Consider the following 25,971-nt stretch of genomic DNA (forward strand, 5'->3'; position numbering starts at 1 on the left):
TAGAGTGGTACAATCCCGAAGTGAATGCACCATTCATCGTAGGATTTTGTGTTCAATTCCAACTTAGATTTGTACACCAGGGATCTGACTATGGATTTCTGAATACGTTCCAGTTGTTTTATAAGAATTTTGGTGTGAGGATTCCAGATTTGTGAGGCATATTCTAGAATTGGGTTGATCATCATTATACAAGCTGTTTTTATGAGCTGTACGTTGGTGAAATCGAAGCAGATTCTTTTAAGCAGTCCAAGGGATTTGGAGGCCTTAGCTGTAGTTTTATTTACATGTGTGTTGAAGTTTCCCTTGTCAGAAAACCATACTCCCAAATTTGAAACCTCATGTATTCTCAATAGCTCATGATTATTAGCTTTATAGGGATAATTAATCTTGTGTTTTTTGTGATAGTTTGCGACAGACATGATGCAGCATTTGTTTAAGTTTAGTGTTAGGCCATTGTTTGTGATCCATCGAGTGATGGTGTCTAGTCCATTTTCCAGTGATTCACAGTCTTGTGTTGTTTTGATGGTTTTGTATATTTTCAAGTCATCTGCGTGTGAGAGCACTTTTAAGTCAACATATTGCATACAATCTTGTATGTCGTTAATATATACAGCAAGGGGATTGGTGAGAAATACTTCAGGATGCTATTCGACACCAGTATACAACTCGATGCCCAGAAGCATGAGCTTGGTTTAATGTATCCGCAACGGTGGTTAGATTTACATCGTATTGATCTATCCATTGTAAGCATAATTTTGTGTCCTTAAATGTGTTCATACTGTATTAGTGTCTGCAAATTTTATCTTGTGTTCCTTGACTATGATTATTCTGAGTATCTGCTCTTTACTCCTGTTCTTTTAGGGTGCTGAAATTTCAATGTCAACGAAGTGTGTGTATAGCTAAGTAGCTAAGATTACAATAAGTTTCATTTCTATCGTTATTGTTTTAAACATACACCGAGTGGCCACTTTGTAAGTACAAAACCCAAGATCGAGCAGAGCTCCCTTTATCCCCCAGAACAGTCTGGATTCGTCGGGGAAAGGGTTCTCGATCGGTTAAAAGTGTCATATGGATGCTGGTCCATGTTGACTCAAAGAGCGATCAAAAGTGTTCACATGGAAGCTGGTCCATGTTCATTCAGCTGCTTGCCACAGTTGTTGCAAACTGGACGTTTGCTGATCTCGCCTTCCAACAGCTGATTTCATCTCATCTCAGTTGAGACTGAGATTTCCTCCTCAATCTCAAGAGCTCTTTGATTAAGCTCTTGTTGACTGCAGAGGCTACTGAAGTAATATGCACTGAAGTGGCCTGCACATTATCATGCTAAAAGAACTCATTCAGAGATAGATACACTGAAGCGATGATGGGATATGCCTGGTTGCAAACAATTTATATATATTGTTTCGGCAGCAACTGGGACGTGAGTTCATCTTCGCCCCGTTTCACAGTGCCGATACAGAGCTTTGTCAAAGGCCATGCAAAAAAGTGCGAGCCAAGAACGAGAGCAAAGCCGGCCGCAAGACGAAAACCAAGTAGCTAGGAGAAAAAAAAAATCCATAGAATATACATAGTACTAAGCAAGAACATTTCACTAATTAGTGTAAACAAACTTATAAACAACACGCTGTTTTGTCTAGACATAGACAATGAGCACAAAAGGTAATAATACATAATGGTAGAGCTCCAAGATTCGAGGACATATAAAATTATAGTTCGCATATCCAAATCATATACGAACACCAATGCAATATAATAGACAGCAAAAGGGCCAATTATCATAAATATTAACAAGATTCAGTATCATCCCAGAAGGGATGATACTGAATCATCCCTTCTGGGATGATACTGCCTACAAGATTTGTTGGCCCCAGTGAAGTTTATAAACTAAACTCTAGACAGCTAAATCTATACAGCTACATAAATCTTGACCTTGACCCGTGGAACAAAACGTGTCCCACAGACTTACATCTTATAAAAGTCCTCAGAATTTTAGAGGACGAAAAAAAACCATTATTGAATAAAAAAACGTTCACATATAATACATATACAAGATTAAGTACACATAGTCGTACGTGTAAATACAGGGTGTTTCAGTTAAACGTTTCAGAACTTCTAAGAGGGGTAGGGTACATCCTGACAACTCGAAATCATATAGCAATGTGGGGTCGGAAATGCTTTCCTGAAGCGGTGTTGTACACAGAAACACCATAAAGAAAAGAGACCGTAAGTGAGAAATCGTTTTAATAATACATGAAAAGAAGCAAAAGGTACATGGATTAACGTAAGTGTTCGAAGTTTCTTCCACGGGCTACAATGCACGCCTCACATCTCCGACGCATGGACATCCGAACATTCTGGAATACTCCAGGCAGCGTGTCCAGACACAGCAACCGGAGGATTATGCACCTCGTATTGCTTTCGCACAGTGGTACCTTGGAAAATGCTGAAGTGTTGTTTTCCGATGAGGCATCCTTCACAAGGGAAGGAATTTTCAACACGCATAACGACCATATCTGGGCGGTCGAGAACCCGCATGCAATACGACGTCGTGCAGCACAGATTCGACTTTCGGTCAATGTATGGGCCGGTATTATGGGAGATCACCTCATCGGACCTTACCTGTTACCGTGTCGTCTAACCGGACCTATCTACTTGATCTTTCTGCAGCAAGTATTGCCACAACTTTTGAGAGATGAACAGATTTCTGCATCGACGCAACACACAATGTGGTTCCAACACGATGGAGCCCCTGCCCATTATAGCGGAGATGTTCGTAACTACCTGGATGTCACATTTGATCAACAGTGGATCGGACGTGGTGGTCCCGTGCGTTGGCCTGCTCGGTCACCCGACCTATCATGTCTTGATTTTTATTTCTGGGGTCATATGAAATCGCTAGTTTATGACACCCCTGTTGACAATGCTGAGGAGCTGGTTGCAAGAATCGCAGTAGCTGCCGAAGAAATTCGAAATTCGCCTGGAGTATTCCAGAATGTTCGGATGTCCATGCGTCGGAGATGTGAGGCGTGCATTGTAGCCCGTGGAAGAAACTTCGAAAACTTACTTTAATCCATGTACCTTTTGCTTCTTTTCATGTATTATTAAAACGATTTCTCACTTACGGTCTCTTTTCTTTATGGTGCTTCTGTGTACAACACCGCTTCAGGAAAGCATTTCCGACCCCACATTGCTATATGATTTCGAGTTGTCAGGATGTACCCTACCCCTCTTAGAAGTTCTGAAACGTTTAACTGAAACACCCTGTATATACAAAAGGGGAACATCATGTGAGTAGGGAGCCACAGGATAGTTTGTGCACTTTACTCTAAATAGATCACCGAGTCTATATACAAGGTGATCCAAAAGTCAGTAAACAATTAAAGAATCGGTATTTCAGTGAATTTTTGACGTTTGGTAGCGAGCTTAGCGCAGAAATGCATAGAATTACCTGAGTTTTTTTCCCGAAAGAATATCAAAATTAGTTCCAAATATGCTCACCAAGTGGCGCTGTACCATGAATGACGTCGCGAAAGTGTCTGTTATAAAGGCACTGCAAGAACAACAGGTAAGCAGTTTAGTGAACATTTGGGAAAGAAAAAGAAAGGAAGCTAAGTGGTCATGTTGTCATTACGGTACCGGATAAAGCACCGTTGGTGAAATGTTATTATCTTAACTCTGAATCTGCAACTGATGATGATTAAGAAATTTGAGGCAACTGATGATGATTAAGAAATTTGAGACAACTGGTTCGTTACAAGATCGTCCACGAAGTGGAAGATGATCAACATGTGCTACAACTGCGGCTGCAGTTGCGGAAGACATGGATACTGTAGGGGTATGTCTTTTTACTGTACTATATATATTTATTTAATTAATTTATATATATATATTTACCACCTACTGTTATTTTATTTAGGTAACTATATGTTACCCTTGGGCCTCTGACTGCATATACAAGTCCAGGGATTTTGGGCTAGCTAGAATAGAGTGAGACAAACTGACATATACACATAGATAAATGCAACATTGTTTAATTTAAGGGTTCAAACTTATGTACATACATTATTGTAATTAATAATAAGGATTAAATTCACAACTAATTGTCCCGTACAAGCAACCTCCACAGGGATGCACAGTTACCAAAGTTTATACTAATTCTTATTTACCGCGAGGAATAATTACAGTTCTCAGTTTAAGGACATCAGTTGGGTGTTATACTTCAATCGTACAGGTTATTCAAGTCATTCTAAGATAGGAATACAGAGGCCTTATTTTGTCATTCTCTTTAGTTCCAATATTACGTTACTTCTCTCCCGAACTATATCTTGGACTAGGTATAATAATGATAAAGAGTACTTACAATTAATTGTCCCCTTCTCCAGGTTGGGCCAGCTCCGAGGTTTTAGGGCAATTTCCCAAAGGAATCCCGATTTGATTTTCGGGATTCCTTTGTTCTGTACTTCCTCTTCCCACTTTTTACTATCAGATCGAAATCCTGTGTTAACGGACTATCTGGTTTTCGTCATCCTTCGAGTATCCTACATTCAACTATTCGGACTCCCCTCAATATTCCCTCCCTCCTTGCCTATACTGTTCCTATTCCTGTTAGACTTTTCTGATTTATACCCTTTTAGACATATTTCCCTGTAAACTACTACCACTCGTCTCTTAACATCGCTACTATACTTTCTCCAAAAAAACTCGCCGCCCAACTCACTCACTAAACAACCAACTTACTCTTTCTTTCCCGCCAACTAAAATCTTTTATATACTCCATTTGGTTTTAAAGTCTCTCCCGCCTTATTTTAATATAATCCCCGATAAATTCCTTCGCCCTTGACCTCCTAAGCTCTTTCAGCCCGTTTCTCCGTATACTTCTCCTGGCTCGGTCCTTTTCGCTGAATTCTTACCTGACCTTCTGTAGGTTGAAGTTCACCGTCCTTCTGCGAAATTTGCTTCGCCCTTAAGTACGTTCCTGAACCATTAATACCTAATCCTTAGAGGGGGCTTAGAGGGAAAAAGGTATTCTGTGTATTATCAGATACTCAGTCTAAAACACTGATGGATCCAATATCTTTCTATTACAGAAGATTTAGGAGAAGTCCGGTTGGCCTTGCCTCCCTAAAATCCACTCATGCACACCTTCTCGATGGTAAGCCTTGTGTTAACTTATTGTGGCAGTATTGAAATTTTTGATAAAATTTATTTCGCTGATGTAGTGCAATTTCACCTGTGGCAACGTCACCAGTCAAAAACTGGCGTTGCGTCACTTAGGTGGCAACGAACGTGTAGAGTGATTCTCTTCAAGACTACTGGTCAGCGTGAAGAGGAAAAGTTCAAACCCTCCAGCACATCACAGCACGACGAAACAAATGACCCTCAGTCCCCAGCGGCTTTCACCCGCCATCCCTCTTACGGCAGCGAGAGGATCAGAGTGGAAGCAGAGGGTGCTAAGAATCTCTGGGTACGACCAGGCTGCCATGCACGGAAACTGAACTTGGCCTGTTACAACGTGAGATGCTCATCGGTGACGACAGGATATTAGAGCTGGAAAAGGAATTAGAAAATGTGAATTGGAATATCATCGGTTTGGCTGAAACAAGAAGAAGAAATGAATCACTTAAGTTTATCAAGTGGAAATATGTTGTACACCAATGGAAACAGTGAAAGGAGCGAAGGTGGAGTTGGCTTTCTGGTCCATAAAGATATAAAAACCAACATTTGGAATTCAAAAGTACATCATCAAGGGTGTCAAGACTACTACTCAGGATTTCTAAGAGGTACAAGCTAAAGTTTTTATTATGATTTATGCACTAACATCGAGCCATCACGATGAAGAGGTTGAAGAAATGTACACCGAAATTGAGTCTTCTAGATGAGCAGCAAACCCACTACACTATCATTATGGGGGACTTCAATGCTAAGGTTGGAAAAAGACAAAACAGCGCAGAAAGGGATAGGAAATTTTGGAATTGGTGAAAGAGGTGAAAGACGTGGGGTTTGTAGTATCTCGAGGATTGTCAGTAACGAACACTTTTTTTCAAGAAAAGGGTGAACATAAAGTGGACATGGAAGAGTCCAAATGGATTAACAACTAATGAAATCGATTTCATCCTCACTAACAGAAGATATATCGTAAATTATGTTACCGTCCTGAATAAGGTAAATTTTGGAAGTGATCATAGAATGGTAAGATGCACACTTGATATTTCTCAGAAGAAAAGAAAGGAAAAAAAACTGACTCGAGTAAAGAATACGGTCTTTGAGATAACAGAAGATGAGAAAAAGCAGTATGTACTGGAACTTAAGAACAAGTTTGAGCTTCTGCAGACTGCCCAGGACCAAGATATCGACAAGGAATATTACAAATTTCTGAAAGTGATAAAGCCCAAGAAACCTATAGAGAAAAAGGAATCCAAATAAAAAAAAATTAGTCAAGAAACACTTGTTATGATGAACCGAAGGCAATAAATGAAGAGCAAGATAAACACTGACAAAGAGAAAATTGAGTTATGCAAAGCCATTAGAAAGAGACTCAGAAGATTTAACATAAGAACATAACAGGACATGAGAAAATTTAACACAAGAAAAGTAGAACAAGCATTAAGGGAAAACAAAGGACTTAAATCAGCAGCCATGAGCAGTAATACAGAAAGATAAATGATATTTAAACTGAAGAATAGCGATGGTGTACTGTACTTATAAATAGCAGAGAAAGCATAATTCAAATAGCAGAAGACTACTATAGAGAATTATACAAGGAGCGAAGGAATGATGCCAGCAGTGGCGAAGATGGATCGAAAATGAGTAACACATACAACATACTCGATATTCTTCATGATGAGGTAGAACATGCGTTGAAGAAAGTGAAGAATCAGAAAGCCCCGGGGGAAGACGAAGTTACTGTAGAGTTTTTAAAATTGAGAGAAAGAGACATGGCACAAAAACCTGCAAGACCCTTCACAAAACACATTAGAAAAGGTGTGACTCAGCCTAAGGAGTGGAACAATGCAATCATAGTTTTGCTGCATAAGAAAGAAGATAAATTGGAAATTATAGACCAATTAGCTTGTTATCCCACATCTATAATCTATATAAGCTTGTTATCCCACATCTATCAAGTATTCTTTCTAATCTGGAAAGTTGCTGGAGAGGCCTTCATCCTGCAGTGGATTGAAAATGGGTGATGATGATGATGAATACCTGATCCTATTTTAATTGAATGTTGGCGTGTTATTTAAATGTTTACTGAATCAATCTAAGGGAAGAAGATGTTAAATATATATGTATAATTATATATATATATATATTTTTTTTCTTACTAGTAAGTAATGACTAACAGATTAGAAAGAATACTTGATGAGAATCAACCGAGAGAGCAAGCTGGCTTTAAGACAGGATTCTCAACTATGGATCACATTCACGTAATGTCATAGCTAATGGAGAAAGCAAATTAATATAAAACACCATTATGCCTGGCATTTGTGGATTATGAAAAGGAATTTGACTCCATACAGCATAAATCAATGTTTCGGGCACTGAAAGACAAGTCATAGATACCCATATATTATGATTTTGAAGAAAATATATGAGAACGCTACCTCCTTTATTAGACTAAACAAAGACAGTAGCAAATTTAAAATTGAGAAAGGAGTTCGACAAGGAGACACAATATCTCCAAATTTGTTTATTGCTGCCCTTGAGGAAGCTTTCAGAAGATTTGACTGGTCGCAGAAAGGGGTCAATGTGAATGGACAGTAACTGAACCATTTACGATTTGCAGTGACATTGTGGTCATAAGCCACGATCCCAAAGAATTAGAGGAAAATCTTAATCAGTTATGTAGAGTTAGTAAGGATTTTGGACTAAAGATGAACATGGCTAAAGCAAAAGTAACGATGAACAAGTATGCCACAGAAAGGAAAATAATGATTGAAGGAGCAGTAATTGAAAAGGTGGAGTCATGTACTTATCTGGGACAAGTTATTAGCTGTAATAATGATAAATGGCTGGAAGTCAAGAGAAGAATAAATTTTGGATGGATAGCATTCAGGAAAGATAGTAACATACTGAGGAGCAATATCCCAGTTTTACTGAAACGTAAAATAATGAATCAATGTATACTCCCCACCATGACTTATGGAAGTGAAACTTGGGCACTCACCAAAAGAATGGAAGAGAAGCTGAGAACTACATAGCGAAGAATGGAACGAATTATATTGGGAATTAGACTCTTAGATAAGAAGAGAAACACATGGATTAGGCAGAAATCTCAAGTAAAGGACATTCTTATCAAAACTAACGAACTAAGAAAATAACAGAATGGTACCCAAGAGGAGCTAGAAGAAAACCTGGAAGACAACAGCGGAGATGGATAGATGAAATTCACGAGTTTGTGGGTAGTAAATGGGTGGCCATTACACAAAACAGAAGGAACTGGAAAGTTGCTGGAGAGGCCTTCATCCTGCAGTGGATTGAAAATGGGTGATGATGATGATGAATACCTGATCCTATTTTAATTGAATGTTGGCGTGTTATTTAAATGTTTACTGAATCAATCTAAGGGAAGAAGATGTTAAATATATATGTATAATTATATATATATATTTTTTTTTTCTTACTAGTAAGCCAAAGCTTATAATACTCTAATGGCATCATCATCAAATGGAGAAGCAAGCTCTCGTGAAGTTTCACGTCGAACTGGCGTCCCACATGGGAGTGTGTGGAGAGCACTAAGATTAGTCCTCCTTAGATATCCGTACAAAATTCAAGAACTTATTCGTCCCGATTTTGCAAAGCGGGAAGCATTTGCTTTATTATTCTTTCAGCGAATAGAAGAACGTGACAACTGGCTGTCAGATGTTTTGTGGACGGTTAAGCCCATTTCACTCTCAATGGCACTGTAAACACACACAATTGCAGAATTTGGCGACGGAAAACCCTCTAGCTTGGACGGAAACTTCATTACATCAGTCATAAGTAACGATGTGATGTGGATTACAGTGCCATAGAGAGTAAAAGGGCTTCATCCGTCCACAAAACATCTGACATCCAGTCACATATTTTGTGGACGGATGGCCATTTTTCATTCAGGAAATCAGTGGCTCTGGTTTTGAAACTGTCACCGATCAGTGTTATGCTGACCTGTTACGAAACTGCGTTATCCCTATCCTTGGGGAAATGCAAGCTTTGAATGTTGTGACATTCATGCAAGATGGAGCATCACCCCATATTGCTTCTCCTGTGAAACAATTGTTACTCTCAGCGTTTGGAGAGAATCGAGTGATAAGCCGTCACTTTCAGCATGAATGGCTACCAAGGTCTCCAGACGTGACGCCCTGCGACTTTTGGTTATGGGTCTACCTGAAGTCACGGGTTTACAGAGATCACCCAACATCATTGGCAATGCTAAAAGACTCTATACGACAGCAGGTATCAATGATATCTCCAGAAATGCTGTTTCATGCTGACCATAACGTAAGATTTTCAATATTCTTACAACTCGTCTTCAGGCAGTGCTCGACAACGAAGGCCGCCACATTGAACATTTACTATCAAGCGCCACCTGGACATAGTTGGAAATAATTTTGACATTCTTTCGGAAAAAACCCCACGTAATTCTATGCATTTCTGCGCTAATCTCGTTACCATATGTCAAAAATTCACTGAAATACCGATTCTTTAATTGTTTTCTGAGTTTTGGATCACCCTGTATAATACATAAATTTTTCCTCTACATAATTTTTTTTCTCTAGGCATGGAGCCAAGCTGAGTGTCGAACTTGACAGCGTATTTTATGGTAGGAAATTGTCCCTCCTCAGAAGATAGAAGATGGGCAGGGTGGTACAGAAGACCTCATACAAGTGTAGTTGTTGTTGCAGCCCGAGTTTACAGTTTCAGGTAACGCACTGATTTCTGATGAGGAAGTAAGTGCAGCAGTGGTCGATGAAGCCATAGTTGTTGTAGATACAGTTGGAGCTATAGATGTTGTTGAAGTGTCCACGGGAACAGAAGTTGCACTATTTAAGTCAGAAGTTAGAGATAGTCTTCTAGCAAAGACATCATAGACAAACAGTTGGAGCGCATGAAAAGCGTTAACGTTTTGAACAAGAGAGACTCTTGACCTGGAGAGAAATTTTCAACTGACTTAGATAAATCATCTCTTATGTTGTTGTATAGTTGACACTCATAGAGGACGTGTTTCCAATTTTCAATTCTACCACAAGCACAGAGATCAGTTAGGGATAACCTAAATTTGTATAACTTCTCATTTAGCGATCCATGTCCTGTTAATAAATAAGAAGTGTGCAGATCCACAGAGAACCAGGTTTTAATTTTCTTGCTGGAAGTCAAGCAAAAAAATTAAAATCATATATTTAAAAGTTCGTTCTAACACCTAGTTCTTTCACGCTTTTCGCATGTTTGAGGATCAATGGAATCTGTTGGAAAAATTCAGTTGGAATCTGTCTCTTAATGCAAAAGCAGAGACCTCTGTATATTAGGTATAGATCCAAGGGCAACGTGCCACCGATAACTTGTAATGCCGGTGTAGATACAGTTCTGCATACTAAGGAGCATAAGTTTTCTGTAAACTAGCTAGTTTTGCTTGAAATTTAACTATTTTTGCCCTGCGGAACCATGCGCCAATGGCATAAGTTGCCATAGAGAGGAAGACGGCTTGTAGCAAACCTGCATGGTTCGACGCGAGAGATCCCAGTCAGTTCTGGAGACCTTCACGATGGCACCAGTCTGCGAGGGTAGCACAGTGGTATCGTCACCGTCCTCCCCACACCGGGTGGAAAAGGCCCTGGTTCGAATCCCGTCGATGACGCGAGGAATTTTTATGGGCTTTTTTCACTCCATGGCTGAGTTAGTCTCAGGTGTAGATAGCAAGGTTTTTTCCTCGGAACCCGGGTTTTTCGTCCAGCAAAACAGGCAAATCGAACAGAGAACACACGAAATTTACAGACACAATACACATGGCTATATTAAATTGAATTAAATTATTATATTAGGGTTACCCGTAATTTAATACATTAACCCGTATTTGTCCTCCTCACATAACTTACCGGGTGACCCTAATATAATAGTTTGGTCTTTGGTCCTCCTATACCAGATGGAAACAGCCCGGGTTTGAATCCCGCCAATGATGAAAGGAAATTTTTGGGGCTTTTATTGCCACCTGGCTAAGTTAGTTTGTCTAAGATAAGGGTTGAATAGTTTTCTCCATCACGGAAACTTAAGTCCAGCAAAACCCTCCAAAGAACGCATGCAATTACAGAGAATATACAGTATATTGATGCCTCATAGCCTTAATTTAGTTACTTTGGCATTTAAAACACAGTTAAGACCTAACTGAAAATATTAAAATGAAATTAATGATTTGAATTAACTTTTATTTGTTTTGATTTGAATAAATGATTTGAAAACTATTAATGGATTTTAATAAAATTCGAGCTAGTGAAGGAAAAAAATTCTGATTTAATTTTTTTAATTTTTGGTTTCATTTTAATATTTTTAGAATGATTGCATAATTCCAAAAGTAATCAAATATATTCATTGTTTTGAGTCAAAGAAATAATTATTTACCTTGGGTGTAAACAGATGAAGAAGACCATCTTTGGCACCTGTTAACGTGATTCCACGAAAGAAGAAAATAATAAGAACTAGATAAGGGAAGGTCGCAGTTACGTAGACCACCTACAATGACAAGTCAGAAATTATAAGTTACTGTTATTTTTGACCATCTGTAATGAAAATCAGAAATACAGTAATGTTATTTAACATAGAATTTGAATATATTAGTAATTTAAATTATCAATTATTCTTACTGTTGGTCGAAGAACTGTCTTCCTATATTACAGGTTTTCAGGATAGCGGCTTTCTGGAGTTCCACGTAAGTGTTCTCTGGGAGTCCTGTTACTGCTGGGTTCTTATGGAAGCTCTTTAGCACCATGCCTGTGGTTGACCGGGTGATCGGGATGGTCATTACTTGTTCCGTATGTCACATTTCTTTGACTTCCTGTCTTAGCTCTATGTACTTCTTGTTCATTTCCTCTCAAGTTTTTTGGAGGTTGCTGGTGTTGGGCACCGCTGTGTTAATTAGATAGGTAGCACTTTCCTTCCTCTCGATGTAGGTTATATCTATTCTGTTGCACGAGGTCGTCTTGTCTGTTATTAATGTGCGGTACCAGTATAGTTTGTGATTAGGGGTGTCTGGTACGGCCTGCGGTTCATACTTGTAACAGTAAATCTTCTTTGATCAGCTGGTATTTTTGTACTAGCTTCTGATGATCTCGTCGTGGCTATTTGTGTACTCCGTCTGGGTAATCGCCCAGCAACCCGTGATTAAATGCTAGATTGTTTCTGGGGTCAGGTGGCATTATCGACAAGTGTCATTTATCACTCTGGGGTGCTTGGCGATGTATTTCCTGTGTTGATTACCTGTTCTTGGAAAGTGAGCATGGATTCTTCTGTCTCGGAGAAGAGCATCACCCCTTAAAATTGTAATTTTTGTCCGAATAACGTAAGTATATGGCAGTATTTCTTACAGACTGCATCAGATAAGATTGACACGCGTAGGTGATGACGTAATATTGCATCAGCTGTTACCTTCAGTTATATTAACACGCTCTGCAAGAGTTGCAGTCATTCCTTGCTTGTGTCAGGATGGCGAGTTACGTGCAGTTGACGCCACGAAGAAAGAGTGCTATTGTTGCTTTGCGCGAGGAAGGATGTTCTTCCCGTCATACTGCTTATAGAGCGTCTGTAATCAGTCGACAGTGAGTAGATTTCTTTCCAAACTCAAGAATACTGGTTCTAGTGATAGGAAAAAAAGGAACCGTACGCAAACGAGTCTCTACGCCAAAACAGGACCGCGTTTTGAAGCGTTTATGCCTTAAAAACCGTAAAGCTTCTTCGTCTGAGCTGAAAAGAGAACGGGAAGAACATACAGGAGTGGTAGAAGTGCAGTAACAGTCAGAAGACGCCTTTTCACAAATGGACTTGTAGCCCGTCGTCCTAAGAAGAAGCCTCTCCTCACACAAAAAAAGAAAAAGGCCCGATTAATTTGGTGTAAGGAGCATGTCAAATGTGTGGAGGAGTTTTTGTAAAGGGCGGCACCTAGAACGTCTGTTCAACTCCGACTCGTATCTCTATAAAGAACAGTATCACTACAAATTGGCCAGATATGTGTGTGGCTTATGTTTGCGTGTATTATGTGTATGTTATATTGTGTCTGGCCGCTTGGCTACCCAGAAGCATCAGTCACCAGGAAAGATGATTCTGGGTAATCGTCCACATTACGGGAAGGCGGGCCGGTCCCAGTAAAACACGTACTGTCTCAAAAGAGACTCTGGCTCACCTGATGTTGTCAAAAGGTGGGCCAGGTTCCTCTGGGGGACCATTCCAGAGGAAGAGAAAGAAAAGAAATAGAGGGAAAAAAAATCCCGTGGTGTAATGAAAAAAAAAAAAAAAGAGAGAGAGAGAGAGAGAGAAGCTACACTAGTGGAGAGCGGGGGAGGAAGAAAAAAGGTACGAGAGTGCAGAGCGCGAAGAAAAAATGAGAACATTTTTAAAAAAATAAATAAAATAATAAATAAATAAAACAAAAAAATATATATAATTAAAAAATTAACAAAATAAAAACAAATATAGATAATTAAAAAATTTTAGATTAGTAAAATAAAATTTTTAAACTGCTGTCTGAGGATCCCCCATTCGTAGCCTGAGTTATTCTGTAGGAGGTTTTCCCGCGCGTGAATACTTGCGTCGAGAAGGTCTGGAAGGCAGCCAGGTTCTCTGGTGTCTGTAGCAGAATGTCCAGTTGGATTTCAGTGATGGGGATGGTATTTGCTAGGTCTTGCCTCAGGTCCTCGTAGAGAGCGAACTCGAGGAGAAGGTGGAACCAATTCTCCTTGGTCCCGCAGTAGCAAACGTCTATGGGTATTATTCCGAGTTGAAAAAGCTTCCCGTTCAATGAGACATGCCTAGTGACTAGGAATGATGTCTCAAGGGTTAGACAGAATCACTTCTGCGCTGACTTAGAGGAGGAGAAAGTCACATCCGGCAGGAAAATCCTTGTAACTCCTCCCGTGGTGGAAGTGTCTCATCTTGTCTGCCAGATGTTTATCATATCATTATAACAGCGTGTTCTCTCTGCCTTAGGGTCAGTGTCCAGGTTTAGCTCAATGACCAAGATCTTGGTCGGAATTTTCTTGTTGATTCTGAAGGTCAGGTCACGGAAGGTTACATACAGGTACAGTGGAAGGGTCCCAGCTAAGACCTGGATAGTAGCAGTGGATACTGTCCTGAATTCCCTATGGGTAGCCAGAAGCATTGTCCGTTGTATAGAGCCTAATTTTCCTATCATTTTTACCAATCTAGCTCGGTGGAACCATGCATCTGCAGCATACGATACCATGCTGCAGGAAAACGGCTTTACAGCTTCAGCTGTACTATAAAGTACACCTGAAGCGACCGCTTGGACAGCGCCCCATTCGTTCCTGGTGATTCTGATGATTGAGCATGAAAAGTTTTTCACCTTGGTGTGTGATGGATGAGTTGGGGGTGAAAGATTAATTTATGATCAAGAACCACCCCTAGCACAGTGGTCTGTTTGACAATGGGGAGTTGTGCCCCAGAGACTTTAACTTGCGAAGGCCTCCTGAGGTCCAGCTTATTTTTAAAGAGCATCATTTTGGTCTTGCTTGGATTTATCCATAGTTTATTTAGGGCGGCCCAGGAAGAGAGATCGTCAAAGGCCCGATTAGCGTTGTCTTCTATGGCTTTGCGAGAGCGGCCGGTCACTACGATCGCGAGGTCGTCCGCAAAAGCAACAATCTTGGTATTGGCAAAGGAGTGGGAAAGCAAGTCCTGCAGGATCATGTGCCACACTGGAGGTCCCAGGACTGAGCCCTGAGGGCACCCCTGGCGAATGGCCTGGAGACATGATGATATTTTGACTTTAGAATTGCTGTTCTATCTGAAAAGTAGCTTTGGAAAAGTTTATAGAGATGGCTGGAACAGGAGGCAGACCAGAGGCGTGCCAGAGCACTGCCCCACCAGACAGTGTCAAACTCGCCCTCGAAGTCAATGAAGATAGCAAGTTCAAAATTTGCTTCAGAGTTTTCTATGTGCAGAACTAGATCGAAGAGAGCCTCTCACAGAATCGTCCTGAAGTGAATCCATACTGGCAAGGGGAAGGGCAGATTCCGTGCTTCAAAGAGATCTGTGGTACTAAGTGCCATTAGCCGCTCAAGTATTTTGCCAAAGTTTACAAGTATCGCAATTGGACGTGAGAGCGCGGGTCAATAGGGTTTTTGTTCAGCTTCTTAATGAGTCTTAGTAGCGAGATCTTCCAGTCCACAGGAAAATATCCCTCCTGAAGACATTTGTTGTATAGTTAGAGTATATACTCCGGCCGAAGCTTGTGGAGACGGAGGATGAAACTGTATTCGATGAGATCTAATCCTGGACATTTTTGGATGTTAATATTTTAGAGAACTGTTGATAATTCTTCCAAGGTGAAAGGTTCTGTGGTTTCATCTGATTCATAATTTTTGTTTGCTGTACGAATAGTAGTATGTTCAGACAAATCCTGAGCAGTGTTGTCTGGTGGAAATAGCTTATCAAGGATGTGATTGGCTGAGTCCTGCCAATTGGAAGTCTTCCGGGAGTCTATAATCACTGTGCTGAAGATGTCCGAGGTGTAGGTTTTGTCCTGCATGATCTTGTAGACTAGGCCCCCACGGATTCGTCTTACCAGATTCTCTGACAAAGTCAGACCATGTTGCCTTCTTCCTCGCTGCAATAGCCTTTGAGCATGTCAAATGGATCCCCGAATAGTGGAAGTTAGTTATTTTCTAAGATGAGAAGAAATTCAATCTGCATGGCCCTGATGGGAGACAAACGATTCGCCGTAGACATGGTGAAGAATACCATCCAGATTGGGTTGCATTTTGTATAGCGGAGTAGGTCACCTGCAATTTATGAAAGGTTCCGTAAATGCCACTGGATACCTGGTTGTATTGGAAGGCAAATTGCTGCCAACCATTAGAGACTATTTCAACCTGCCAAGTAACTGCATCTTTCAGGAAAATTCTGCTCCTTGTCATCGGGTGTAAATTGTGTAGTTACTTTAGCTACATTTCTGCATTAGAGGTCCAACAGTCACGTGTTTACATTTGTTACAGGTGAAAAAAATGGTTGGAAGAACGGTCCATTACAACTTTTAGCTGGCCAGGAAACAGCCTGGACCTGAATTCTATAGAGAACTGTTGGCATCGTGTGGAATCTGCAGTTGCCAGAAAGAAACCAATTTCAGGAAGCCATAATTCGTGCTTGGAACCACGAACTATCAGTTGATTATCTTCAGAAATAGATCTTGTCGATGTCTCGATGGTGTGCTGCTGTCATCAGGACCAGAGGCGGTTCAACTAAATATTAGTTTGCACCTAGTAAACTTCATTTTGTTTTCCATTTAAAATGATAAACTGAAGCAAATTAAGGGCTTCTGATAACATTTCAGTCATAATTGTCGTGTTTACCATAACTGTTGTATAAAGGTTGCAAATGCTCATTTTGGAATATTTTGAGAGCACCTGTCAAATATTACTTAGCTTTGCCTTAACTATTAATAAATATCTTTTGTTTATATTTCTATTTGTGATGCTAGTCATTAATGTAACATACCATTGCGAAAAAGGGTCAGAAATGTGAAATTACTAGGTGATGCACTTTCTTTAAACACTAGTGTAGTTTAGTCAGAATCCACAATATAGAAAAAGAATACTCCGTAGTGGGTTGCCAAGGCCACCACTATTATAACCTCAGTCCCAATCAATGTATTCGCTTACTCAATTCAAAGTATATAATTACATTTGTTACAGGTGAAAAATTAAAAGATTCGATGTACTGTACAGTATATTCTTATGTTATGAATTTTGTGACTAATGTTCTGTACACTCAGTTAATGTTTAGTATACCCAATTCATTTCTCTATTTCTTTAATAAAAAATAAATAAATTTTCTGTTTATAGTCCGGCACGACACCCAAGTCAGTAGAGTTTACAATAAATCGTCAATACAAATATTTATCGTATTTAGTAGTCACGGGCTTGAACCCCGGTCCACTCAAGAAACGCATGCTATGCACTCTCGCTCCTGACCACTGGGCTACGTCAGGCCTCTGCTGTACTTTCTTTAACTTATTCATTATTATTATACTTTTTTCTTTTTTGGGTTTATTCAAGCAACTTTGTGTTTACATTACACTGCTAACCCCTGGCCACTGTGCCGTGACGGGTCAATTGCAACTGCACTACGACGTACATCACTATCTTAAATAAATCTTTATTTGTCCTACCAAATTTAAAATCTCTGTGTTGCAATAAAGATTTCTTTCTCTTTGCTTCGGTATGGTATTGGTCTTTGTGGGATTCATTCCGTCGAATTCTGCTAAGGCCTTTTTCCAATCGTCGTCTATTCTGGATGTCGCAACCTCTTCTGTTCCTATTTCGACTTTTTCCAGTTGTACTTCTTGCTCTTCCTCTTCTAGTTCCGATTCGGTGTTTTCCGTATAATTTGTTCTTTTTTTGTAGATGGTCACTCACATGCTACTTCATTTTTTCTAAGATTGGAAGAGTTATCAGGTTCTTTGTGACGATGGTCCGTCTCTGGTCGACTGTTCGCTGACCTGAACTGTTCGGAATCGTTCCGACCACTCGTTGCCGTTTGGTGCTGTGCATCGTCATATCAGTTTCCGACTTGGTTACTGTATAGAGTATGCTCGCATGGTGAACGTATTAATTTAATTATTATTGTTAAATGATGCAAGGAAGCAGATTTCTGGGGGTGGGGAAATCCTATTAGGCCACCCGAATAACTAATTCATCTGCCTTGCTGTTCTTATGTCTGTTAATTGCGTGTGTTCTATGGTCGATTGTCTGTTTTGCTGGACGAAAACCCCAGTTTCTGGGGAGAAAACCTTGCTATCTATGCCTGAGACCGACTAACTCAGCCACGGAGTGAAAAAAGTCCATTAAAGTTCCGCGCGTCATCGACGGGATTCGAACCCGGGCTTTTTCCACCCGGTGTGGGGAGGACGGTGACGATACCACTGTGCTATCCGTGCAGACTGTAAAATTAAAAAAAAAAAAAAAAAGAAAAAAGAAAACAATTTCAGTCACTCATACTTTCATCCTCGCCAAACAGGGCTATCCAGTTTCGTTTAGAATTTTACCAAACTCTTCGCCTCAACATCACGGCAGACAATTTATTCACAACTTGCAACAAGCTTGTCAAAGGTAAACTTCATAAAGTCTATAGTTCTGGTACTCTTCACAATTTTATTTTTGTGACCTCTAATTCGTGCTTCATCTACCAGTGAAAATATACTTCCCTCGTTCATTTTGCAGTTTTCTTTCAGGTCTTATATAACTCAATTAGTTCCTCCCTCAGATGTGTAGCTGCCAACCCTGTGGTGCCCGCACATTTTTAGTCGTTCTTCATATGGACATCAGTTACTATCAAAATCTGGTTTTCCCCCTTTGAACCCTTTCTAGAGGTTCTATTATCTTTTCAAGTGTAGTCACCTGACCACCACAATATTCTAAATGTAGTCTAATCATTGTCGTCTTATACAAGGGGCAATGATATCCTTTTCCCTCCTTGCGAAGGCATAGGAGGGAAAAAGATATTACTAAAAATCTGGATAATTCCAGAAAACGGATCTGATTATCTTACTCATCCACAATATTTATTGCACGAATTTCACCCTTTACTAGGAAACCTTCACAATATTAAAATAACGATTACCTCAATCACCATTGCAAAAGAATTCAAATAAATATAGTACAATATTTATTTATCATTAATCACGTGATGCATGGTATTGAAGTTAAGAGGACGCTGTGGCAGTGGAATAAAATGGTGAGCAGACGATAAGTAATTTGTGTATCAGTTGCGAATGTTTGTGGGTGGTAAAAATAACAAAGTTATTATTCTGTATTGGATATCGGCTGTTGGAAAAGGGCGCGATTAGAACACTGAAGCTCAACTTAGGCAAGTAAGTGGGAATGATTTGTGACTTTTTCTTGTTATTTTATAGGACAAACGTTACTTATTACTATCGAATAGCATGCCAACTTAAATCATTGTCTCTGTATACTTCCAGGAGAAAGAGAACGTGCGGGCGAGAGAGCGCACGTACGGAACATGCTGTTTATAATTCTAAACAGTATTTGTGAAATTATAGTAGCCAGTATGGAAATTTATCTGCATCATTATGACTATATCCTGTGTGTTGCTTCATTATGCTTATATTACAGTTTACAGTAATTTAAGTATTAATTACTGTAAGGTAATTAATATTTTTGAAATGAATTGAGTATTATATGTATAAAATGAATTCAGAAGTGAACTCGCGTGACGTTATTTATCAGGAAAAAAGTAATAAGGTGCCATTAACGTGTATTCAGAGTCAAAATAACTGCATTAGTAAAGGCTAACAGGTAGATCCGTAACTAAGTATTCGTGCACTTGGGGCAAAATAGAAATTTTGAGTTACTTCTAAATAATCATTATAAATTAACAATGAATAAAAAATAGGAAATAGTACAAGTTCCAAAGTTAGTCTCTCTTCACTGTCTCTCTCTCTCTCTCTCTCTCTCTATATATATATATATATATATATATATATATATATATATATATATTTTGTTTCGGTCGATAAACCAGTACAAGTAACAATGAGGCATGCATTTTCTGTGGAACTGTTCAGGCAGTATTTGGGTAATATGTCTACCAATATCTACGTCCAAGACCACAAACAGCTCTATTCATAATGCACTATGGCGGTTAGCATAGAGGTCTATTCACTACGATTTTTGGCGCTCACAGAACTATCTGCATCTCTTCGGCCTTTTAGGGGAAGGGCTTTATTTTTTCGTTTTCTTTTCTTTCTTTTTTATTTTTTGTAATAATCAATATTTGTGACTTCATTGGTGAAGCTCACTGTATGTTGTTAACCGGTATGCATTAAAAAAAAAAATCCAGTGAAGTATAGCGGTATTATTATTATTATTATTGTAATAATTATATTAATAATAGAATTAGACCTTGTGTATATATAGGGATACTACGATTTCATTAAGAAGCGCATCCAGAGAGGAGGGAGATTGAACCAAGGAGGTATGAACAGATATAAATATCATTATGCTAGCTATCCCGCTTAACTGTCAATGGGGGGGAACGTCTGACAACTAACACTCTACGTCTATGATATATATTTTTGGCCCCTACAATCGGATGAGTAAGACAGTTGTAGGGTGGAAGGTTCTTTCTGCTCAGACCAAACGATCCCACACGGAGCGGGTAGGCCACAGCGGAAAAACAGCTCTTGTCGCTACCCTCCAATTTACATAGTTTGAATGCAGCTGCTACATGCGGGTAAATGAAGTCGTACACGTGGTCAAATGTAAATTTCTGCTGTTATCGTTCCCGGAAATTTCTTCGGCGACTGTAACACGACGAACTGTTATAAACATTGCTACACGTTGAGTGATATTATAAACTACACTGAGTGGACAGAAACATGGGATACCTACCTACAAACGGGTAGACTCATCTTTGGCCCGGATACGGGCAGTCACACGGGAAGGCATTGAGTCCATTAGTTCACGAAAGAGTTCCCCAGGTATTTCCATCCATGCTTGTTGCACCGCTTTCCATAATATGTTAATAAAATAAACATCTAATTACAACGCAAAAGAAACTAAATACTTACTAGCCATTGTGGTTGATTTAGCAGACGCTTTTGATAGGCTGTGGTTGCCTAGTATTCTGAGGAAGCTTAGTCACGCTAGAGTTCCAGGAAATCTGTACGAGTGCATGAGTTCTTATCTGAACCACCTTAAAGCCTTGCTTTTCGTCCTTGGGCCATTTTTTTGGTCCATTGTCCTGGACGAGTTTCTTGGTGAGGACCTAGAGTGTGTTAAGTCCCTCGGTTTTGCGGACGACTTGGCCATGGTCGTCCTAGCTAACACCAGAAATCAACAGAAACTCGTGAAAACCATGTTCTTCGGATTCTACGTGACTGAGCCATCACACACACAGGCTTCAAATATCTGGAGAAAAAACCAAATCGATCCTTCTCAAGGGTAATCTTCAAATAACAAGACCACCTGGTATGAAAGTAGCTAACACTCCCATCAGGCTCTACTCAGAAGTTAAGTACTTGAGTATTATTATAGACAACAGACTAACTTTCCACCCTCACTTTGTTCACCTCTCTTCAAAAATAACGTAAATACACCGCAATGATAACTAGAACCTGTCATGCGGACTGGGGCCTCCAAGGAAAGGCACTAGCCCTTCTGTACAAAGTCATCTTATCGTTTGTTATGGAACCGGTTTGGTTCACTAGAGTTACACTACTCCGTAATAAACAAACTAAACTTCATCCAGAGAGCAATGTTATTCAGTTACCTGGGCTTGCTGCACTGTGAGTACACTAGCTTTCTAAGTCCTAGCCAGTTATCTACCCATCTACTTGGGGGTGATCAAGAGTGGGCTAAACCGTCGCTTAAAGGAATACAAATGGAAATCCTGGGGATTCAATTAGACACGAATAATTACCGAGAGAGAGCGTTATTGTTATTTTTTGGGTTTTAGGAGCATTAGCAACTAAGGCCATATTGCTCCGGGGATATGTGGTGGTCATTCCCTGACCTTTCCGCATCCTCCGTATTTGGTGGTCACGGGCTCGAACCCCGGTCTAATCAAGAAGCGTGTGCACGCACTGCTGCTCCTGCCCACCTGGCTACGGCGGCGCCAAGAGAGAGAGAGAGAGAGAGAGAGAGAGAGAGAGAGAGAGAGAGAGATGCTGAAAACCTGCAGCCCATTTGGCAAGACTCCTGGGATGTCACCACTAAGGGTGCAGTAACCAAAAAAATTTTACCTGCAGCGGCCTTCAATAGCCTCCCCCCGCCACCATCTGGTTCTTGCTAGGACTGCAAGTGGCCTTCCTTCTCATGGGTTATGACCAGTTCAATCATAAACTATCAGCACTTGACATTCAGCAAAACCCAAACTGTGACTGCGGCGAATTTGAAACGTGGGACTACATTATGTATATCTGTCCACTGTATGAGGAATTCCGACTCAGGATGATGACAAAAATTCAATATCTTCCACGCCATCATGAATATATTTCCAGGATGAACATCACTACGCAACTCTTTCGGAGTCCGCACACTCAGTCATTCAACTTAGGCGAACAAATTTCACAAAGCGATACTTAAGTCTGCTATATCTCACACCAGGTAAAACCCCTATCACCAACCTCTGGGTGCTTAAAGACTCTAGATCTCCTCTTACAAATACAATGGAATTTACTCCAGTTGGGATTGAAACCCCAGATTTCGTATGCTAGCAGTCTCATCTGCATACCCCACTTGGGGTAGGTTCTTGCTGGCACCTCTCTAGAGGGCAGAGTGACACTTCCTTCCCATTCCTGAGTAGGAACAACCTATCTTGCAAACCCTCACAAGGGTAGGAATTTTCTCCGATACTTTCGGGTGTGGGACAACTATGCACCTGCTCACCATAGGGTGGGTCAGGTGCTACTGACATCCTTAGGTGTAGAATGACTTGCACCTGTATACCGGAAAGTGGATCCCACACCCGAAGGTGCCGCTGACACCTTCGGGTGTGGGATGACAATGGCGCTCCTCTCAGTAGGGTTCTCTGTCCTGCAAACTTTTACTTTCCCTGGTGTGTGGACTTTTCTGAGGATGTAGGATGACATGCACCTGTATACCGTAATGTGCATCAGGTTTCGCTGATACCTTCGGGTGTGGGATGCCAAACTGCGCTCCTCTCAGAAGGGTTCGCTGTCCTACAAACTTTTACTTTTTCTGGTGTGTGGGCTTTTCTGAGCAGTGATGTCCAGCCCTTCGTTCCTTTCTTGCCTCCCTCATCTAGAGGGCCCTTCCTTTCCATCTTCCTCCCCGCTTTGATTCCCACCCTTTTCTCTATCAGCCTTGCTCTCACGCTTTTTTTTTTTTTTTTTTTTTTTTTGACTCAGTCTAGGAAGTTTAAGTGACCGTGGCGGAGACCTGCCAGAGAATGATGGACAGCCTGGCTCACCTCCCAGTAGTGGTTGGCGGGTAACTTAGGAGCCCTGCGGCCAAGTACTGCGATTATTTAGGATTAATGCCCCAATTTTTTCAACTCTATTCTGTTACATCCTGCGTGGGAGTCCTGCGATTTCTTCAACATGCACTGTACTTCTTCCATATTTGAATTATTTATACGAGTGTGCAACAACAGTGTAACCTCGGCAGGCTTCTCCACGAATAGCGATCATTTCTTCGTGGATCGTTTTGGGTGCTTTTTTATTTGCAGAAAGAGGAACCGAATCACTGATCTGTATTCCAGTTTATCCATTATGACACTTCAGTTCATTCAGCGCTGTAAAGAAAAAAAAACTGAATTGTCAGACCGAAATCAGTTTGTGTGGTTGCTCTAGAGATTTCAAGGTATCAAACAAAGAAAAATTCATATTTCTATGAAAACTACTTCTGGGTGAATACAAACCTTTCTTGAACCCCCTCGCTAATTCACGTCGGTTTTTTTTGTTTCCTTTTTCTGTTCCTGCTTACTGGATTGTTACTGTATCCAGTGTTTTCCCCAAGTTTCACCGAAGCCACTTGATGCTTTTATTTGTTACCCTACAGGAACAATTACTTAACAGAAGTGGAGAGCTGATAGATAAAGCGCATAGAGCATCGATCCTCATTTGTGACAAGATTAATGAAAGCCCAGGCCTGGAACTATTAGAGTTCTTTCTAAAGGCTTCAATTAGCATATAAGAGCTGCCATTTTTTATCTTTTAATCATTTTCTTAAGCACAATTTGTGAGAAAGCGGGATTCTTTCAGAACACAGATGAAAAATATATTTCTAGATTTACAATGTTTTGTTAAATATAATTATTTCATTGTGTGATTTTTTTTTTTTTTTTTTTTTTTTAACGGCGTTGTTCCTGTAGTCATATTTTATTATTGGGTGAATATAAGTGATTTTATTATTAGGAGTATAGAAATGAACTGTGAGTGGTTCGCTTTCAGTATTCAATTTGTTTTTCAAGCGAACCTTTTAAGTTCACAAAGGATATTGAATACTCATATTTTTTAGTTTATTTTACCAAGCCTTTTTTATACTAAACTCGAAGAACGAGCGACATCATCAAACAATAATCCCAAATAAAAAGGTCTGATTAAACAACTCCCGAAAGTTAGTGAAAAACAATAGCGGCCGCTGGTAATTTCAACTGGTAGTGCCAAAATTTAGAAATTCTTTATTTACTTACCTTTTTTTTTACCTTAGCGTTCTTCAGAATCATTTAATTTCAAATTTATCATTTGTATGTAGCAACTAAAAATACTTTTATTATCATATATTTATTAGTAGCACGCGAGACTACTGCGTCTCCTGCTCTGCTAGTCCATCCATCATCCTTCGTGCCGTTAGACAGTTTTAAAGCGTTGCTGTGCACATGCGTCGGTTATTTGTTATCGGCAATCAATGAAAGCCAGTTTTAGAGTGGCACATCGGTTCCTTCTGACTATATATTATGTAACATTTTATCATTTATAATATTAGTTTTATAAATACGGAGAAGACAATTCATTTAGAAAATCAGCAATAAATACAACCTAATAACACTTAAAATCCTCTAAATTGGTTCTTTGGATTTCGGAGTAGATATAAAATTATCCATGAGATGGGAACCTCTTTGGCTGAAAGAGGACCTCATCTTATGGATAATTTTACATCTTTACTATCCTGTTGATAGGTACACGGAGTGAATAACGAATCATTTGCATTCTTACTGAAAGCAAGAATGGCAAATGTAAAATTGAGGTATTCAAGTTTTTTGAGAAATTTGTGTATTTAATGAGTTCTTAGAGAAGATGGAAACGCAGTCTTTTCTCCTAACTACCGTGTGATTTTTCTTGGTAGTCAATCGTAGCAGATCAAATTGATTCCCTCACCAACTTGCACTTCTGTAGTACAGATGAAATCACTTGGATAAGTAGGGGATTCAAAGAATAAAGTTTTTTATCAAGATTTCTTAGGTTTTGAAGAAAGAATCGACGACTTTCGGCGTCTGTTGTCTTCACAGTGTCTGTCCGTCAGTCTCTTTTCCTCCACATTTGATGACTGGACTCAGACGAATTTTCATGAAATTTTATATTTCGATCTTTTAGAAATATTTGTCAGCCATTCCAAATTTCATTAAAATCGATCAAATAGAAAGTGCAATTATTTGTTATTATTTTCATATATATATATATATATATATATATATATATATATATATATATAGTTTATATATATTATATTAATTATACAGTTAAATTTGTGAAATCGCAGATCTTGAAAAATGTTTTGAATTTTACATGTGATTAAAGTATTACAAAACTGAATGAATATTAAGTTGAGGTATGTGGAGTGATGTTAAAACAATCAACTGTAACCTGCCTATAGTCCTTATCACAGAAAATACTTCACGCCTGGAATGGCAATGCAGATCTTCATACCATTTTTTCTGGACATAATCTGCTTTCGACCCAGTCCAAATCACACCCCCTTCTTGCCTTACTTGAAATATTCTACAGGATATCCGGAAATATACTCGAGATCCTCAATAATCGGCTATCTAGGAGATAGCTTCACTTCACAGGTAATGACATTCCAAACTGTAAAAGAGTTATTGTTATTTGGTTTTTAGGAGCATTAGCAACTAAGGCCATATTGCTCCGGGATATGCGGTGGTCATTCCCTGACCTTTCCGCATCCTCCGTATTTGGTGGTGACGGGCTCGAACCCCGGTCTAATCAAGAAGCGTGTGCTACGCACTGCTGCTCCTTCCCACCTGGCTACGGAGGCGCCTGTAAAAGAGTGG

At 39.7% G+C, this 25,971-nt stretch overlaps 1 protein-coding gene across 1 annotated transcript in view; it reads right to left on the reverse strand.

The window, feature by feature from the left end:
• Nucleotides 1–25,971, reverse strand: part of LOC150079106 (sodium-dependent neutral amino acid transporter B(0)AT3-like) — a 341,694-nt gene that overhangs the window by 125,049 nt on the left and 190,674 nt on the right. The window contains exon 6 of the mRNA XM_090383850.1: nucleotides 11,590–11,700. Coding sequence (XP_090239976.1) covers nucleotides 11,590–11,700 — 111 coding nt within the window. The remainder of the gene's footprint in view (nucleotides 1–11,589; nucleotides 11,701–25,971) is intronic.

Source organism: Mastigoproctus giganteus, chromosome 10, assembly GCF_048544385.1.
Source record: "Mastigoproctus giganteus isolate SK-2022 chromosome 10, ASM4854438v1, whole genome shotgun sequence".
In the NCBI taxonomy this organism is placed as follows: domain Eukaryota; kingdom Metazoa; phylum Arthropoda; class Arachnida; order Uropygi; family Thelyphonidae; genus Mastigoproctus; species Mastigoproctus giganteus.